General features: G+C 41.9%; 1 protein-coding gene across 4 annotated transcripts in view; it reads right to left on the reverse strand.

Moving 5' to 3' along the window:
• The window catches only part of ITGB4 (integrin subunit beta 4), a 177,898-nt gene that overhangs the window by 64,569 nt on the left and 92,997 nt on the right, over window positions 1–20,332 (reverse strand). For all 4 annotated transcript variants that reach the window (XM_078780662.1, XM_078780657.1, XM_078780648.1 and 1 more), the window contains exons 22-29: window positions 19,739–19,842; window positions 19,582–19,640; window positions 19,360–19,383; window positions 15,754–15,902; window positions 15,258–15,437; window positions 12,362–12,510; window positions 9,184–9,385; window positions 2,531–2,866 (exon numbers count right to left, since the gene is read on the reverse strand). In XM_078780662.1, coding sequence (XP_078636788.1) covers window positions 2,531–2,866; window positions 9,184–9,385; window positions 12,362–12,510; window positions 15,258–15,437; window positions 15,754–15,902; window positions 19,360–19,383; window positions 19,582–19,640; window positions 19,739–19,842 — 1,203 coding nt within the window. The remainder of the gene's footprint in view (window positions 1–2,530; window positions 2,867–9,183; window positions 9,386–12,361; window positions 12,511–15,257; window positions 15,438–15,753; window positions 15,903–19,359; window positions 19,384–19,581; window positions 19,641–19,738; window positions 19,843–20,332) is intronic.

Genomic DNA, 20,332 nt, shown 5'->3' on the forward strand with positions numbered 1-20,332 from the left:
AAAAAACCCATGGATGGGTTAGATGATACAGTCTGAGTAGGTTAGTTGATACGCGTATCAACTAACCCTACCGACCTGTATCAACTAACCAATTCATTTTTTTTTTTTTACAAGACAATGCTGTAGCCATTTGTAACTGGGCTTCATACATCATAATATATGTAGGCCTATATAGCCCACACTGTACATCTTAAAAATATAAGAGTTGTGTCCATCTGAGTTGTGAAACTTGTTCCTTTCCTGATATTTGATGCTTGCCGATTCATTTGTTTGACAGATCTTCTTTTTTTTTCTCTAACTTAACCTTTAGCCCTATTGTTAGATATACTTTACATTACCTATGTATACATAGCAGGTATACAACTGAATAAATAACAAACAAACAGCTTTAATTAACAGTGCTCATTGACTCTGAAAATACCATTAGTCCAAATATTATACAGAAATGATGGTATGTAGCCTAGTTTGATGTGTATCTGTAATTATGTGCATGCTAATTTGTTACCATTGGCAGAAATACCATGTAAATCGATGTATCATCTAACTCATTCACCATGTAAATCGATGTATCATCTAACTCATTCACCATGTAAATCGATGTATCATCTGACTCATTCACCATGTAAATCGATGTATCATCTAACTCATTCACCATGTAAATCGATGTATCATCTAATTCATTCACCATGTAAATCGTTGTATCATCTAACTCATTCACCATGTAAATCGATGTATCATCTAACTCATTCACCATGTAAATCGATGTATCATCTAACTCATTCACCATGTAAATCGATGTATCATCGAACTCATTTTTTTTTTTTTTTTTTTTTGTATACAAGATCGAGGCTCGTGAAAGAGCGAAAATCGATGTATCATCATGTAAACATTCACCATGTAAATCGATGTATCATCTAACTCATTCACCATGTAAATCAATGTATCTTCTAACCTACCAAGGTGTATCAACTAACCCACTTGGTCAGGTCAGATGATACGTTTGACAAACAGTTTTTTTGTGAGCCACCATTCCAAGTTTGATAATGCAGTGGATCTGGCATGCTTCACAGATATGTACAAGACCCTGATATTTGTTTTGGACAATTCATGAATCCTGTCGAGCTAACAGTCTTCATTATAGGCCAACATAACTGAAAAGTGTATCAACTAACCTGCCTCTCCCCTACTGTAGACTCTCGTTAAAAGTCTTCAAAATGAATTTGAGAAGATAACTGCAAGGATTCCTGAGGTTTCTTTATTTTGATTGATTGATCACTTTTATTTGAACAAATATTGTCTCATCGACTATTATATTTAACAAGTACACTGTAGTTTCAAAACGTTCTCCGGGGTTCATCAGGCAGGAGAAAGCATCGATAAGTGCGCATTCCTGCTGAGAGAAGTTCAGCTTGCTGTCATGTCTGCTCACATAGACTTGAATTCGATTAAAAAAAAATCCTCATAATAAAAAAATCATGAAAAAAAAATCAGGGCTGTGAGAGCCAGCACGGGCCCCGTGCAGAAATCCAGGAATGAAGGAGACCTTCTACGCTGCAGGTAGACAGTTTGGCAAGCAAACCGGAGTTTCAAATCCTCTCAAGGTCCTTCTTTTGTTATTGTAGTTAATCTTAGTTGTAGGTTTTAGATTTAAATCTGCATCCAGAATCCAACATGTTTCATCCTTTCAACTCGCCTCCATCCTCTACCCACACATATCTTCAATCTTCACCTCACATGCATATCTTGAAATTACCCAAATAAGCACACTCACTCACAGCAGGCAGGTTGGTGGTCTTTCTGACTTCTACCGACTCCTCTCCGGCCTTGCTCCTCCAGCTCTCTCTGTGCTCTGTCCCCCAAATATTCCTACAGGTCGCACAAGATCTGCCGGCAACCCTCTTATGGTTAAACTGCCAAAATCAAGACTCTCTGCTCACCTTCACTCCTTCATTCCTCTTTTCTCCCACCTCTGGAACAAACTCCCTCACTCTCTTCAATCCCACTCCTCCCTCCAAGTCTTTAAAACAGCTGTTCACCACCATCTCTTATCTTCCCCCATCCAAAACCTTGATCTTTTCTACTCCCGCTAATTTCACCCTAGGATCCACTTTTCTTTTTTTTTTTGGGAAATGCCAACTTCTTTCCTGGAAGTCCTTGCAGTATCCTTGTGTTTTAAAGTTCTCCCACCACCCCACCCCCCCTTTTCCCACGCCTCCTCCCCCCAAGCCCTCTCCCTCCCACAGATCTCCCGATGTCCCTGCTCTCAAATGTTGTGATTGGGTGCTTACCCTTCTCTCCCCATCTTGTCTACTGCTCCCCTTATTATATATTTTGTGTGTCTGTTTGATTTTTTTTGTGTGATAAATGTTAGCTCTTTCACGAGCCTCGATCCTGTATTTAAAAAAAAAAGAAAAAAAAAAAGGAACCTCTACAGGAGATTAGTTTAACTCAAGATAATTATTATAGAATAATTTTGGACTAAAATAGAAACTAAACATAACAAACAGAATGGGAATCAAAATATACCTACTTTGTCTTAATACGGTGACAACGGTCTCTTTACGTTGTCCAAGTTGCACCCCTCCAGTCGGCTCATACAGCACAACCTGGAAGCTGTCATCGGAGTCAGGGTCAATGGGCTGCTGCATTGGGATGAGTATGACGTTGCTGACTTTGCCTTCAGGTAGTTGGAGCACATCCGTCATGTTGTTGTATGCTGAGGGCTGTGTCGATTGCGTGGGAATAGTCTTCCAGCGCACGGTCGTGTCACCATCCTGGCCACGAGTTCGTGTCACTGGCACACGGATCTCAGGAGAATTCTGTTCAAAATTCTGTGAACCCTTAGAAAACTCCAGCACCCCAGGGTCTGAAATTAAAAGCAAGTACAAAAAGGCCAATGTATTTAAAACAAGTGGGGTAATACGATAGAAACAACAAAGCAAATACATAGAAAAAGACTTATATGATATAATTAAATAAATTAAAATCCATATTGCATTCTGTTGTGATCCTCTATTAATATTTTAAAAATACATAAACTTTCTCAGGGCTGCTGGAACATATTCTTTCTTCATCTATTGCTACAGTCGGTGAAAAGGCACGCAGTACACACACGTGCATGTCCATACAGCGATATCCTTTGCAGCATAATTAATAGTCACTTCAACTGCTTAACATTTTCAGTCATATAATACTTGCTGTGTGGAAAGAAAGGGGCTGGTGGGGGGTTACGATGGGGGCAGAGAGGTGTACGAAAGGTTCTCCACACTTTGAAAAATACCTGTTTATTACAAGGAACTTCAACACATGAGGTCCATCAAATCCTGCACCAGTATTACGAACATGTGGTTGTTTGTCAATGCTCTATCCAATTACATTGCCTTCAGAAAGTATTCACACCCCTTGACTTTTTCAGATTTTGTTGTTACAGACTGAATTTAAAATGGATTAAATTGAGATTTTTTTTGTCACTGATCTACACATAATAACCCATGTCAAAATGGAATTTTATTTCAGCAAAATAATTAAAAAATGAAATATCGAAATATCTAATTTACATAAATATTTACAACTAGCAGAAGTACCCGGCATTGCCGGGCGGGGGAGGGGGAAGAGGAGGGGAGGGGAACGGGGGGGGGGGGGAGAGGGGAGGAGAGGGGGGGGAGGGGAGGGGAGAAGAGGGGGGGAAGTACCCGGCATTCCGTGTATAAACGTGAGGGAGAAGAGGGGGGAGGGGAGGGGGGGAGGGGAGGAGAGGGGGGGGAGGGGGAGGGGAGGGGAGGGGGGGAGGGGGAGGGGGATGGATGGGAGAGGAGAGGGGTAGGAGGGGGAGGGGGAGGGGAGGGGGAGGGGAAGGGGGAGGGGGAGGGGGGAGGGGGAGGGGTAGGGGGAGGGGGGAGGACGCGCGAATCGTCAAATCAGCGCGCTGCTTTGCCACCGATTCAGATTCCGTGTATAATATTACTCGCTGAAAAAAAATATGGATCTACAGATGAAAGAAAAAAAAACCTATGTGGTGTGAATGGCAATGTTCCTCGCTCAAATGTGAAAAAACGCAATCGTGCGGCAGGAACATCACGTGATCGCTCTGAGCGATCGATTGCAACTCTGCGTCATGTCGTGGGCGTGGCCAACGTGGTCTCATGCTTCCAGGTGATTGGCTAACTCGAGCTTGAGAGAGCCATAATGCGCTACGTTATGGCAAAAAATATGGATCTAAAGATGAAAGAAAAAAAAACCTATGTGGTGTGAATGGCAATGCTCCTCGTTCAAATGTGAAAAAACGCATTCGCTTTTCGCTCTGAAATACGTGTGAACGCGTAACTGAGTTAATGGCGGTAAGGACCATCACGTGATCGCTCTGAGCGAATCAGCGCGCTGCTCTGCCATTCCGGTCATAATATTCCTCGCTGAAATGCGCTGAGGTAAAAATATGGTTTAAAAAATATTATGATTTTTTTTTTAGGTCGGCCATGTTCTTCCCAGGCTCAATGGCCATGTTTGTGCCAAATATCAAGTACGTGAGCCTCTCCGTTTAGGAGTCTATCGGTAACATCACACACACACACACACACACACACACACACACACAAACACACACAAACTGTGTTTTATATATATAGATTACATTTAAAAAATCTAATTTACATACAGTGCATTCAGAAAGTATTCAGACCCCTTCTCTTTTTTCACATTTTGCTATGTTGCAGCCTTATGCTGAAATCGTTTAAATTCATTTTTTCCCTCATCATCAATCTAGGGAAAAAATGAATTTAAACGATTTCAGCATAAGGCTGCAATATAGCAAAATGTGAAAAAAGTGAAGGGGTCTGAATACTTTCTGAATGCACTGTAAATGCTCTCTCATGCACAGATTTATCCCATCTCGTCTTCAGTTGTCATACCCTTCCTCCCGTCCATGGTACACTGAATCTTGTGGTGAGGCAGTTGCCCTGAAACAACTTGCCTTTGCCTCATGGAAGGCAAATCCAACGGAAGGCAATCTCAGTTCCTTTCACAAAGTTCAGAACAAGTGTGTGTCTACCCTCAGGAGAGCCAGGAAACAATATCTCTCTACTCTCAAACCTGTCTCCCTCCTCCAAATCCCGGTGGCGTCTGGTCAAATCTGTTTCTGGTGTTTGTTCCCCCTCCATCCCCTCCCTTACCTCAAACGGCTACACAGTTGACACCACACGTGAAAAAGCCGAATGCCTCAAATCTGTGTTTGCCTCAAAATCTTGTGGCCCAAACCCATCTCTTTCTGTACCCACCTTACCTAGTCGTACCCAGCTGCTCCTGGACTCTGCAACTGGACCAGACCAGACGGCATCAGCCCATGGGTCCTAAAATCCTGCTCTGCCGCTCTTTCACACCCTCTCTCAATTCTCTTTACCCTCTCTTTTGCTCTGCCATGCCATGTGCTTGGAAATCAGCCAACACTACCGCTTTACACAAAAAAGGTGCAAAAACAGATTCTTGCAACTACAGACCAATCAGCCTGCTCCCAATCTTCAGCAAGGTCATGGAATCAATCATCGCATCTGACATCAAATCCTTCCTCTTCTCCAATGGCTTAATCTCGGATCATCAATTTGGATTCAGACCAGGTCATTCTACTCTGGACATACTGCTTCTGCTGTCTCAACAACGGATGGAGGTCCTCAATGCCAAACAGGAAATCAGAGGGGTCTCCCTTGACATATCACATGCCTTCGATACGGTCTGGCACCCCGCTCTGCTCACCAAACTCTCCTCCTATGGTATCCATGGAAATCTCCACACATGGCTTGCGGACTTCCTCTCTGGTCGTAGTCAACGTGTGGCCCTGAATGGATTTCTCTCATCCCCCCTTCCTGTTCAGGCTGGAGTTCTCCAAGGCAGTGTTCTGGGCCCTGTGCTTTTTCAGGTCTTCATGAATGATCTCTCCGACTCTGGAAAATCCCCTCTATCTCTTTGCTGATGACTGCACTCTCTGCCGCTCCATACCTCATCCCTCAGATCGGCAGTCTGCAGCCTCCTCACTCTCTGCAGACCTGGATAAAAATCACAGACTGGTCAAACAAGTGGAACATGTCTTTCAATCCTGACAAATCTCACACTCTTACTATGTCTCTCCGAAAAGACCGACTGGACAACCCTCCCATCTACTTTCTCATCAATCCTCTCCAAGAAGTTATGTTGCTCAAGCTTTTGGGTCTCACTATCTGCCATGATCTTTCCTGGGAAAACTACATTTCCAAGCTGAGCCTCCAAAGCCAGTCGCCGACTGGGCATCCTCCGTCGTGCGAAGTCCTTCCTAGGCACACCTGAGCTCCTAACCACATACAAGGCTTCATCCGCAGCTCAATGGAATACTGCTCTCCCCTCTGGGCTGATGCTCCTGCCTCACACCTAGCTCGGCTTCACGCTGTTGAAACCAAAGCTTGCAGAATCATTGGAATCTCGCGCGATGAAGCTAACTCTGAGGGCCTTTCACTCACTCACCACAGGCAGGTAGGTGGTCTTTCTGTCTTCTACCGACTCCTCTCTGGCCTAGCTCCCCCAGCTCTGTTTGTGCTCTGTCCCCTAAATATTCCTACATGTCACACAAGACCTGCCAGCAACCCTCTTATGGTGCAACTGCCAAAATCAAGACTTTCTGCTCACCTTCAATCCTTCATTCCTCCCGCCTCTGGAACAGACTCCCTCACTCTCTTCAATCCCACTCCTCCCTCCAGGTCGTTGAAGCAGCTGTTCACCACCATCTCTTATCTTCCCCCATCCAAAACCTGATCTTTTCTCCCCCCGTTGTCACCCCGGATCCACTTTTTTGAAATACCGACTTCTTTCCTGGAAGTCATAGCAGTGTCCCTGTGTTTTATACCTCTCCTACCCCACCACCCCCCTTCCCATGCCTCCTCCCCTCAAGCCCTCTCCCTCCCACGGATCTTCCGTTTTCCCTGTTCTCTACTGTTGAACTTGTGTGCTTCCCTCTCTCTCCCCATCTTGTCTCACACTCCCTTAATTATATGTTTTATGTGTCCGTTTGTTCTTTTGTGATTAATGTTAGCTCTTACGAGCCTCGATCTTGTATACAAAAACAAAACCAAACCCCCCCCCCCCCCAAAAACAAACCCTGAGTCAATACCTTGTAGAAGCACCTTTGGCAGTGATTACAACTTCGAGTCTTCTTGCGTATGTCTGTGTCAGCTTTGCACATCTGGATTTGGGGAGTTTCTCCCATTCTTCCTTGCAGATTGCTCAGGCCTTGTCAAGTTGGATGGGTAGTGTTGGTGAACAGTAATCCTCAAGTCTTTCCACAGATTCTCAATGGGATTCAAATCTGAGCTTTTGGCTGAGCCACTCAAGGACTTTCACGTACGTGTTTTGAAGCAATTCCAGTGTTGCTTTCATTGTATACTTGGGATCATGGTCTTGTTGGATCGTAAATCTTCACCGCAGTCGAAGGTCTTTTGCACTCTGAAGCAGATTCTCCTCAAGGATTTGCCTGCATTTGGCTCCATTCATTGTTCCCTCTCTCCTTACAACCCTCCCAGTCCCTGCTGTTGAAAAGCATCCCCTTAGCATGATTCTGCTACCATTATGCTTCACGGTAGGGATGGTGTTAGATGGTTGATGAGCTGTGCTCGGTTTCCACCAGACGTAGCGCTTTGCATTCAGGCCAGAGTTCAATTTTCGTATCTCGGAGTTCTACGGACAGTTCCGTGAACTTCATGGTGGATGTTCTGCTCTGACATGCACTGTCAACTGTCGGACCTTATAGAGAGGTGTGTTTCTTTCTAAATCATGTCCAATCAATCGAATTGGCCACAGGTGGACTCCAATCAAGTTGTAGAGACATCACAAATTGGATGAACCTGAGCTCAATTTGGAATGTCATAGCAAAGGTGTTGAATACTGATTGACTCAAGACATTTCAGCTTTTAATTTTAAATTATTTGATAAAAATTTCAAAAAAAACAAAAATTCCCACTTTGACATTATGGGGGTTTTATGTGTAGATCAGTGACAAAAAATCTCAATTTAATCCATTATAAATTCAGGCTGCAACAACAAAATATGAAAAAAGTCAATGGGTGTGAATACTTGCTGAAGGCACTGTATGCATCGAGCATCAAGCAAGGAAGCAGCCAATCCCGTTTTTAAAGTCTTCGGTATGACCCGGCTGGGGTTTGAACCACCGACCTCCCAGACTCAGGACAGACATGCTAACCGTTAAGCCATTGAGTCTGGTTGAGTAAGTGTAGGTATTAACGATCGATTTTTAAAATATTATTAGTATTAGCAAAGTGCTAATTATTTAATTATCACCGTACAATAAATTACGAGTGTGGGTGGGCAAGGAAGAGGCATGTGTAGAGCATAGCAGTGGCAATATTTTCAATGAAACTTTGAAAACGTGAGGAAAGGGGTCAAAATTCTGGCATTTGTAGATGACGCTTTGACAGGATATCAACATAATTGTGAAGGTGGGCCAATTGCTTAACTACGCTTTGCACGACACGCACAGGGTACAAATGGCAAATCCATATGTGAGAGGCCAATGACGTCATAGACTTAAACTTCTTCAAAAAGTATCTCCCGCACAGAAGCACAAATCGACAAAGATTCCATTTATTTGTTTACATGAGTCAATTTATGTAAACCACAATTTGGGAATTATGTCAGCCAACTGCAATACAAAACTTGTCCAATTAACACGTTGTCCGTCAACTCTTGCTGGCAGTCAAATGTCCTGGATCATGTAAAACAAACTTGTTTCGGTTATAATCATTTCTTTTCACGTTGTAACCATCTCTTAGTTAGTCTTGGTTGAGCTGAAGTGAGCTTTGTGCCGATATAATATTTGTGCAATTAAGCGATTTTCGATATCGCATCTAACGGTACAACACAAATTTGATCATTATTTTAATATAGATTTATGTTCATCAAACTGCCTGCAGATAGTTTGTTGTTGTGTTATCTGGCACAAGAGCATAATTCTGTTCACAATACAATAGCATAATCTTTTCCATGAGAATACTCGTAGTGGCAGAATCTGGTACACCCAGTACGACGAGTATTCTCGTAGTTGGCAGGCAACATGTTAAAATACACAATTCAAAGCAGAGGGAAGTATCTCAAATTGCAATCAGAATTTAAGATCGTGCTTTTTCAGCGAAACATGCCAGTGAAAGCACCTACCATATTCCTCAAGCAGAGTAATGATGGACCGCTTGTAGCGGCCAATGCGGGCACCATGCGTTGGATCATGAAGCTCCACTTCAAACTGTTGTGGGTCAGTTGCATGTGTCGAAATGCCTTTTGGTGCCAGTATGGAGAGTGGGATTTTACTCTCAATGTTATCGGTATCAAAATGAAGTACACCTTCTGCAGGCAGGTAGTCCTGTATTGGCACATTACAATCAGACTCTTGTTCAAGATTTATGTGGAACATTAATAAGCGGGTTCTTTATCTTATCGAACGAAGGCAATATTGCCTTTGGTATTGACTGTGTTTACTTGGAAAAGTGGCAAAGGTACTTTTACCCAAAAACCCATTCTCGTGTATGTGATATATATATATATATATATATATATATATAATATCATATACACTAGTATAAAAGCCCCTCAAAAATGACAGGTTGAAACAGTTTATTCGATGGTGCAGCCTCACGAACGTGCCAAAGACTGAAGCCTCGGCCTAGTGTCAGATGTGCTAATATCTTTTTTATGTACAAGACATCATTTGGACGTAAATGAACACTCGTTTTATGCTGCGTGCGTTGCACATCATATGCAGCGAATTTCACCTTCCTCAACCTTGTCTTTATTATTATTTAATAAAAACGCTTCTGCACACCGCCCTTGATGCTCGGTTTGCAGGCCACCGTCTACAATTCCAGTAGAAGAGCCATACTTACTCTTTTATGGAAAATGTTTTTCGAGGGTGTTTCATCCTCAAAAAAAATAGACTGCAGTGAACACACATTAATGTTAAAAGATTGGCCGATAGATATACACACACACACACACACACACACACACACACACACACACACACACACACACACACACACACACACACACACACACACACACACACACACACACACACGACAGTATTCCTCACGTTCTTTATCTTTATCTGGATGTCACCATTTTGGTAAGCCTGAGTTTGAACGCTCCCTCCTAATTTTTGTACACATAGCATCTCATCAGCACACGAATTGTGTTCTCAGAGGTTTAAAATGATTTTATTTTTCATCGAGCAAAACTTTACAGTCAAATGCTTGGCACTCTTGAGGCTTTAGATCGTGAAGAATCAACTCATAAATAGATGCTCCTTGATAAACCTTCCTTGTCTTCAAAGGTTTTCCAAGGCTCTGATGCATTTTCAGTGTAACAGTACAATAACTTCTTTGAAATGTTGAAAATGCCAGAGATTTGATCATGTTATTATTATTATTTTTGTATACAAAGTTGAGGCTCGTGTAAAAGCTAACATATTAAACACAAAAAACATAAATGGACACATAAAACATATACTAAAGGGAGCGAGACACAAGATGGGGAGAGAGAGGTAAGCATACAAGCACAACAACAGTAGAGAACAGGAACATTGGGAGATCTGTGGAAGGGAGAGGGCTTTGGGGGAGGAGGGGGGAGGGGGGGAAGGGAATGGTTCATGGTATAAAACAAGTGAACACTACTAGGAATTTCAGGAATGAAGTCGGAGACTGAAAGAGGTGGATTTGGCGTGGATTAACGGGGGTAGACAAGATCAAGGTTTTGGATGGGGGAAGATAAGAGATGGTGGTGAACAGCTGTTTTGAAGACCTAGAGGGAGGAATGGGCTTGAAGAGAGTGTGGGAGTTTGTTCCAGAGGCGGGAAAAAAGAGGAATGAAAGGATGGAGGTGAGTAGAGAATCTTGATTTTAGCAGTTTCACCAGAAGAGGGTTTATGGCAGATCTTGTGCGTCCTGAAGGAATATTTGAGAGACAGAGCACAGATAGAGCAGGGGGAGCTAGGCCGGAGAGTTGTCAGTATAAGACAGAAAGACCACCAACCTGCCTGCGGTAAGCGAGTGAAAGGCCCTCAGAATCAGCTTCATCACGGAAGATTCCAATGATTCTGAAAGCTTTGGTTTCAACAGCGTGAAGCCGAGCTAGGTGTGAGGCAGGAGCACCAGCCCAGATGGGAGAGCAGTACTCCATCAATCTGCGGATGAAAGATTTGTATGTGGTGAGGAGCTCAGTGTGGACTACTGGGCAGCCAAGGAAGGACTTCGCACGGCTGAGGATACCCAGTCGGCGACTGGCTTTTGAGGCCAGCTTGGAAATGTGGTTTTCCCAGGGAAGATCATGGCAGATTGTGACACCCAAAAGCTTGAGTGACAGAAATTATTTGAGGATTGTTGAGAAAGTAGATGGGAGGGTTTTCCCGATGGTTTTTATGGAGAGACAAAGAGACAAAGTGTGAGATTTGTCAGGATTGAAAGACGTATTCCACTTGTTTGACCAGTTTGTGATTTTATCCAGGTCTGCAGAGAGTGAAGAGGTCGCTGTCTGCCGATCTGAGGGATGAGGAATGAAGCGGCAGAGAGTGAAGTCATCAGCAAAGAGACAGAGAGGATTTTTCAGAGTCGGAGAGATCATTGATGAAGACCAGAAAAAGCACCGGGCCCAGAACACTGCCTTGGGGAACACCAGCCTGCTCAGGAAGTAAAGAGGAGATGAGAGAATTCCATTTAGAGCCACACGTTGACTATGACAAGAGAGGAAGTCCGCAAGCCATGCGTGGAGATTTCCATGGATACCATAAAAGGAGAATTTGGTGAGCATGGTGGGGTGCCAGACCGAATCGAAGGCATGATACATGTCATTATTCTTCTTTACAAGTCACAATTGTTATTCCCACGTTATTGTGGGGTTGGCTGGAGGAAGTTGGGCTCAAGTCTTTCACGAACTGGCTGTATAATGATGAACTGGACCAAAGGTATAATGATTTGTGTCGAAGCTGCTTGAAGGGGGTCTGCTGGGTTACGTAAGGTGCCAATAGCCAATATGTAAGATCATTATGTCGGTGTGATGACATTTAGTACAAGACTCCCTATCTGGTTCTTTACAGGTTTGGAATACTGACTACTGTTGAAGCCTAAATGAGACACAATTGGGAAAAAGTATGGAGCAATTGGTTACTGCAAACCATTCCAAGGCTATTCAGCAAAATTAATGGAGTTTTACAGAAAGATAAAAATCAAAATCACAGAACACACAAATATAGTCAAATCAACAACAAATCAATGTCTATATTTTTGTTTCCATGTCTACAAATCAATGTCTTTATGCAGGAGTGCATAAAAGTGCCTATACTTGCTTCATTAGCAATGGCGGAGAGATCATGGGTACGGTATTGCACAGTTGCTGGTCTCGGCTCGTTGATTTTTCTTTGGACAGGCACCATAACTTCCTCCTTACGTTTTTTGAAGACGTACTCTGGCTTCACAATACCCACCACACTATTGGCTGTGGGGAGGGGTTCGTGGGGGGGGGGGGGGGGAGGGGAATGGGTACAAGTGTAATACTCAATTATCTATGTTAGGATTGACAGCAAAGTTTGGTTCATTCTCCTTCCTTTATGAACCATTCTTTCCCATTTCACATCATGCAAAATGCACTGGCTAAAGCTAATGTAAGTATATGTGTAACCCCTCTCTCCCATTCCCCTAGACTCTACCCCTTCACACATTGCTCTCAAATCCGTCATCCAATCCACTCCCACTTATTCTCCTTTTCCCACTGCCTTCTTTACACCTTCACATACTTCCACTCAACCCAATCACTCACTTCCCTCAATCCCTTCATCCACTCCCACTCATATCCGTAGGTGTAGTTTGACTTCTCGATTGGGGAGGGGGGATGGGGGAGCAAAGGATTAATATTAACAATGGGTAGCTAGGTCTGACTTCCAAAATTACCGTTTGTTAGTGTAGTTGCTGTGTACGTGAAATCAGAAATACAGTTTACGTTCATTATTGTTACTCACGTTTAAATACGGGATGTTTTTATCTTAATTGTAAACTACTGAAAAAAATTAAGGTGGGGGCATTGCCCCCTATGCCCCCCCCCCCCCCCCCAATCTCCGCTGGTGCACAAGTTTCAGTTTTAAGCTAATCCGGTTCAGTGGTGTAGGAGTGCATAGAAGTCAAACAAACAAACACCTCGAATGATCATGATAATTTCCAATGTCTATGGTTTTCATGCAGAGAATCAACATATTTTATTACACTAGTACACCCATTCCCTACTGGGGCAGCAGGAAGTGGCATTCCTCTCTGCGGTATGAAGATTACAGTACATCTATGATCGCGCCTCATTAACATCAGGGGTGGGGTGTTAATTTACCAAGTTTCTTGGCGAGCGCTCGCCAAGTGGCTTAAGCATTCAAGCAAGCACTCCATTCCAAACCATCGATCAGGAACGGCTGGCTTGGCAAGCGCTAGCTTGCTGCTTGGTAACTGAATACACCCCGGGTTTCCTCCCTTTCAGTTTAGTGTTACACAGCATTAGCTGTTTAAAAAGATAATCAAACGTGTTTGTCGTTTATAATACTTTTACCTCTGGTAGAGAGTGCTCCCATGAAAACAGCCTGATAAGCTATTTATACAGTATACACGTTAACACGCCGTTTGTTCAAGGAGGAAAAACTCCTCGAGGACGGGGGATATTATTAGTATTAATATTATTTTGTAATAACATTAATATTATGCTATTATATTTGGTGTTATTTGGTGTTGTTAAACGCCACGATAAAGCCATCTTATCACGGATATACACCTCAACACGCAACCCCATTGGTGGGAAAAACCCCCTTGGGATGGGGGGATGTTAAATCGCTACAACCTTCATCGTGTGACCTTTAGTCCTCCTGTTAAGTTTAGTTGAGATTGGATAATTAACGACCGAATGTATCGCAGTCAAAAATTGTCAGAAAGACAGACAGACAGACACCAAATTGCGTATTTTAGTTTTAGTATGATTATGACATGTAATAGCCACGACCAACAGGAATGATCCCAGAGCATGAACATAGAAAACAAAGCATTACGACCGGATATAAACCAGCATGTTTGCTAACAGATACATCATTTTATAAGCAGTAGTTTTACAAACGAGTTCTTTCCATCTACAGATAAATTGTGTGTCACGACCAGAATGTCCTAAAACGTTGACAAACAATGACCAATTAATTGCTACTAGTGAGATACCCGTGCAATGCACGGGTGGGAGGCCGGAAGCAAACAGGCAATACAGATACGGCGAATGCTAAAGCATGGAAACCAATAAATTCCACATTCCTGTAGCATCCTCAGTCACATGTCAGACATGGACAGCAAGTTCGTGAAGGACTTCCATGAAAAACATACCCGTTCGCAAACAAACAGGTACGTTCACATATAGAAACATCGATCGTGGGTCCGTGGCAAATCTGCATATGGCGATCCGCGAAGTTCACATTTAGAAAGTAGAAACCATCACGGCATGTCGTCATTTACTCAATATCTCTTTTTTCATTCCAAACAACATAACTCCAATCACAAATTAATCACAAAATAAACTTTTAACAGCATTGTTAATGTTTCCTTCATTGTAAAAACTACCAAGTCAACAGTTAAAAGGATTTTGAGCCGATAGGTGTTACGGCCTTAGCAAGATCGATGGAGAACGATCTGTTAGCATATACACTGCCCAAATAGCTATGTGTGGAATTCTCTCATGTAGAGATTAAACTCACATCGTTTGAACTTTGGCCGAGGTCATTATTTACTTTTAATGATGTTTATATACTAATCAAAAAGAAGATAATTGGTTTTGGGTCATCCTTTCCGCATATCTCGTGGGATTGTGAGTTGGAGAGACGACCGTGATGGCAGGGAGGGGGTTGGCATTCTCTCAAGTAGGGATTCAACCCATGTCCTTATAAAAGGTCTTTGTCCGAGGTCACCGAGTCCGATCGGTGCAGCCATTTGTGCGGCACCCGGGAAAATAACGTTATGCGGGAGCCTAAACCTGAAAATGCTGGAGGCCAAAGCTGAAATTGGAAAAACAATATACCCTATTTTACTCCAGGAGATCCCAGGATTACCCACCCAAAATATCGTTGCGATCGATTCAGCCGTTTTTGCGGTACCTTCGAACGGACGGACGGATGAACAGATAGACAGATAGACAGAAGGACGGACATTTGGTGAATTATAGCATGATGCCCTTACCAAGGTCTTTGATAATGGTGATGTTCACTTCTGGCTTAGTGATGTGGGCCAGTCCCTTGGGAACAGAAAGTGCTTTTACTAACAGCTTCTTCTCATTATCATCCTCTTCCTTAATAAAGAGAGGAACACGGACATCCTGGGACTTCACATCATCTTGGTACTCCATCAAGCCATGAGCATCTATGAAGAGAAGTGCAAACAATTTTGACATGAAAATGACTAAGAAAATATCATTCCTTGCAAATAAATGCTAATCTTACTCACAAAAATATTGGAATAGTTATATATATATATATATATATATATATATATATATATATATACATACATACATACATACATACATACATACATACCGATTCCTATACATAACGATTCTTGCACTCTCATCGAGCATCAATTTTTTTTTCCTCCATTGAAATTGAAATACCCACAATTGTTAAGTCAATTGCTATGTTCTGAAATATATTTGTCTAATACTTGAACTTGTACCTACCACGATCAGATGCCACCGTGTAGAAATCCGGTGCCACTGGCAGTTTGTTAAAACTGCCGGATGAAACGCTCAAATCTGTCTTATCCAGGATTTTTTGGAAGTTTGAGCGTGTTGAAGGGAGGATGGTGTCCACAACAATATGTTTTTCTCTGTTCAGCCACAAAAAAAAAAAGGCTTATATTTACAGCATAATAATTATTAATACTTATAACACTTTATTGTTAGCTTCAATGGCTCCCAAAACAAACGGAGAGGCTATCATAATTATTGGTGTGTGGGTGTGTGTGTGTGTGTGTGTGTGTGTGTGTGTGTGTGTGTGTGTGTGTGTGTGTGTGCGCGTGTGTGATGGTGTGTGTGCATGTGTGTGTATGGTGTGTGAGTCTGTGTTTGTGTGCACGCATCTCTGTGTGCGTGTAAGTTGCTGTTGTTGGCTGCTGTCTTCACGTGTGGGTACGTTTCAGAAAGCGGGACAGAGACCGACCAGGTCCCAAAGTATCCACCTACATTTCCCCACACATACATCAGTATTTAAAATAGATCGTTCATTCTCAGATCTACTTTAATCGATATACTCTGGCAAGGCTCCGCATTGTTAAATGCTATGGCCCGGTTGCATAAAGCATCCTTTTATGGAAAGACTTGAGGATTTACTTCAATATTTCCTTCGGTTTATGCAACCTTCACATACACGGATTATTCTTACGAGTCCTTACGGATCGCCAACTCGTAGTCAATCGCAAGCATCCGTAAATAACTCGCTGGTATCCGTAGATAACTCGTCACAACTCGCAACAACTTTTGACATGTCAAAAATCATCTTCCGTTATTTACGGATGCTTGCGATTGACTACGAGTTGGCGATCCGTAAGGACTCGTAAGAATAATCCGTGTATATGAAGGCACCCTTACCCTTAAAGGCACCCTTAGTTTGAGGATTGCTGCATATACGAATATTCCTTAAGTTTGTTTTTCCTTTAAACCTCCCTTAAACTCAAGGGAGCATGCTCCCTTAAACACCAACCTTTGAGTTTCCAAATGGAAATCTTCATGGAAATTGGTCATGAAGACGATGATAATCGCAGCGTGACACCAGAGGCCGATACACCAATGGCAGGATTGCAAAAAACTCCCTCATCCTTAAGGAAAGATTTACCTTGAGGTCCATTTTTTTTTCCTGAGCGACGGATTTCCTCAAGTGGTGTTGCATAAACAACCCTTAGGAAATCCTCAGCTAAGGATCTCCTCGAGGTTAAGGAAATCCTTACGAGCCGTTGCTATGCTTGGCAACCAATCAGATTGGAGATAGGAAGAGACGTCCGAAAGCAAGAACAAGTAATGAACACGTGAATTTAAATGACACTTGTTATATGTTGCATGGGGAACACGTGCTTCCGGATTAAGGAGAAATAAAATGATTATTGCATAAAATTCATTCAATTCTCATTGAGCATTTTATTGTAAATGTGTAAATGTAATGCGTCCAGTAAATGTTTGGAATCTGAGAATGGCGAAAGAGTGGAATTATAAAAATGAAATACTTCTGCGAAATTTCTGTTCTGAAATTTCTGCGAAAACAACAGAAAAAACAGAAAACAACAGAAAAACAGAAAACAACTGTACAAAAATATTTCTATAGAATTTCTACAGATTTTTTATGGAACAGTTCTATAGAATATAAATTGGTCCCCAAGCACAATCGAATAATTTGTATAGACAGGTAATTTGTATAGACAGGTAATTTGTATAGACAGGTAATTTGTATAGACAGGTAATTTGTGTAGACAGGTAATTTGTATAGACAGGTAATTTGTATAGACAGGTAATGTGTATAGACAGGTAATTTGTATAGACAGGTAATTTGTATAGACAGGTAATTTGTGTAGACAGGTAATTTGTATAGACAGGTAATTTGTGTAGACAGGTAATTTGTGTAGACAGGTAATTTGTATAGACAGGTAATTTGTATAGACAGCTAATTTGTGTAGACAGCTAATTTGTGTAGACAGGTAATTTGTATAGACAGGTAATTTGTGTAGACAGGTAATTTGTATAGACAGGTAATTTGTATAGACAGCTAATTTGTGTAGACAGGTAATTTGTATAGACAGGTAATTTGTATAGACAGCTAATTTGTGCAGACAGGTAATTTGTATAGACAGGTAATTTGTATAGACAGCTAATTTGTGTAGACAGGTAATTTGTATAGACAGGTAATTTGTATAGACAGGTAATTTGTATAGACAGGTAATTTGTATCGACAGGTAATTTGTATCGACAGGTAATTTGTATAGACAGGTAATTTGTATCGGCAGGTATTTTGTATAGACAGGTAATTTGCATAGACAGGTAATTTGTATCGACAGGTAATTTGTATAGACAGGTAATTTGTATAGACAGCTAATTTGTGTAGACAGGTAATTTGTGTAGACAGGTAATTTGTGTGGACAGGTAATTTGTATAGACAGGTAATTTGTATAGACAGGTAATTTGTATAGACAGGTAATTTGTATAGACAGGTGGTGATAAGGCTGATAGTATGGCTTAGAACTAAGCACACTCGCCTCTAAGCTGTCTTGCCTGGGTTCGAATTCTGACCCAGCTATAAACTGTCATCCCGGTGTTTCACAGGTAGAGTGATTCATCAATGTGCATACCATCCCTCGGATGGACGTTAAACCGAGCGTTCTGTCTGCCGGCCATAGTTGGTGGACGTTAAAGATCCCATGGTGTCCTTTATGAAGAGTAGGCGAGCAATCGCCGGCAGAATGGCAAATTCCTGCATTAACTACTGCTGGAAAGGCAATTGTATGTTAGGGCTTTGTATGTTGGAATTTGGGCAAGGTGCTCTTTGCGGTCTTCGGTCAGGTTAGGGCAGTCAACTCTTCGCAAAGGACACCATGGGATCTTTAAAGTCCACCAACTAGTGCTCGCAGATGGGCCACCCGTTTAACATACATCCGATGGACGGAATGCACATTGATCCCACCTGTGAAACACCGGGATCACAGTTTATACCAGGATGGGGATTCGAACCCAGGCTGGACAACTTAGAGGTGAGTGTGTGTACCTCTAGGTCTAGGTCATTCTGTCAGCGCAAAAAGTAAATGTGATCACTTCCAAACTTGCAGAAATTTTTATTCATAATTAAAAAACACTTAAAATAAGGGGGTAAAAAACGAGGAAAGTAGTATATTAAAAATAAAATGTTAATATATGTTCACAATTGGGATTTGTATAAACGGTATGCATGTTACCTGCCCAACCACACTACTCCCAAAACTCCCTTTATACACTGTGCATCCCCTCATGTTAAACATCTTCCTCTAAGTACATATCCCCGGAGGCTAATATCTCAAAAATTAAAATCTTTAAGATCCATAAAATAATGGAGTCACAGAAGCCGCATTTTTAACACCACTTGTGTTTAATCCCCCCCCCCCCCCCCCCCAAGTTAATTTTCATGTAGTCATAATAGCCATTCCGATTAAAAAACATTTTGAAAATTATACAGGTTATGTTTACCAAGGTAGTGTAAAGGTTTACTTTTACAAGGTTTACTTTTACTTTTTACTTTACTTTTACTTTTTTTTTTACAAAAAGCTTTACCTTTTTCCAGAGTTTGGCTGAGTCCTGCACACAAAACAAAACAACGAAACAAACGAGTTAACAGCATGGCTAGAGAGTAGTAGAAACACAAAATTCATCATATATGGGTCTTGTAATTATCAAATCAAATAGAACAGCAATCAATAAAAAGGGATAAATGATGATAAACAATAATTGCAGAAGCAGGACGGCTAAGGTAAAGTTATTTGGTAATTGGCACACCTGAGCACAGTGTTTTGCACGCTGTGTGTTCCAACGATGCTCCGATAAACACTGTTAAGCTGGAGTGGGGAGAACATGGTTTCAATGAGTCTCGCAAGTGAAACTATAGTTTGGTAAATTATCGTGCATAGTTTCAGAGAATCCATAGCAAACATACATTTTCCTCCACATCCTTAACCAGGGCTTTGTGCTCATAAGTCCCAGGCTTCGTGAGACCGTCACTCATGAGCTCCAAAAGACGGATTGTAATTCCGTGGTGCACTGTGAGGACATAATCAAGAAAGCAATCAGAATATATATCACATGTTTAAAGAGATTTAAAACAGATTTAATATGTTTGGATGACAGACGTCGAAACTACAGAAAAGGAAAAAATAAAATATATATGATGTCATTACCAGCAAGTGAGTTTCTGGCTTCACAACAAAATGAACAATCAAAGATGCCATAAAGCCAGAGAAGTTTCAAGACATGATTTGGATTCAAATGAAACTTTATCTTGATATGAACAGTTCAAAAAGTGATATATTCATTCATTCTTTGAGTTCATTCGCAGCACCTGGGTTCGCATGGTTCCACAGAGCAGAGCTGTGCTGCTGATGCAGAGCCCCCTATTGGTTAGGAGTGGAATTTAGAATCTTGCTTCTTGCATGTTAAGCAATCTTGCTTGTTAAGCTTCCCACCTTCCTTCCCACTCTCCCCCTCCTCCACCCCCCGCGCCCCCCGCCCTCCCCCAATTCCATTAAAAACA

This window comes from Myxine glutinosa, chromosome 1, assembly GCF_964187855.1.
Source record: "Myxine glutinosa chromosome 1, kmMyxGlut1.1, whole genome shotgun sequence".
Lineage (NCBI taxonomy): Eukaryota > Metazoa > Chordata > Myxini > Myxiniformes > Myxinidae > Myxine > Myxine glutinosa.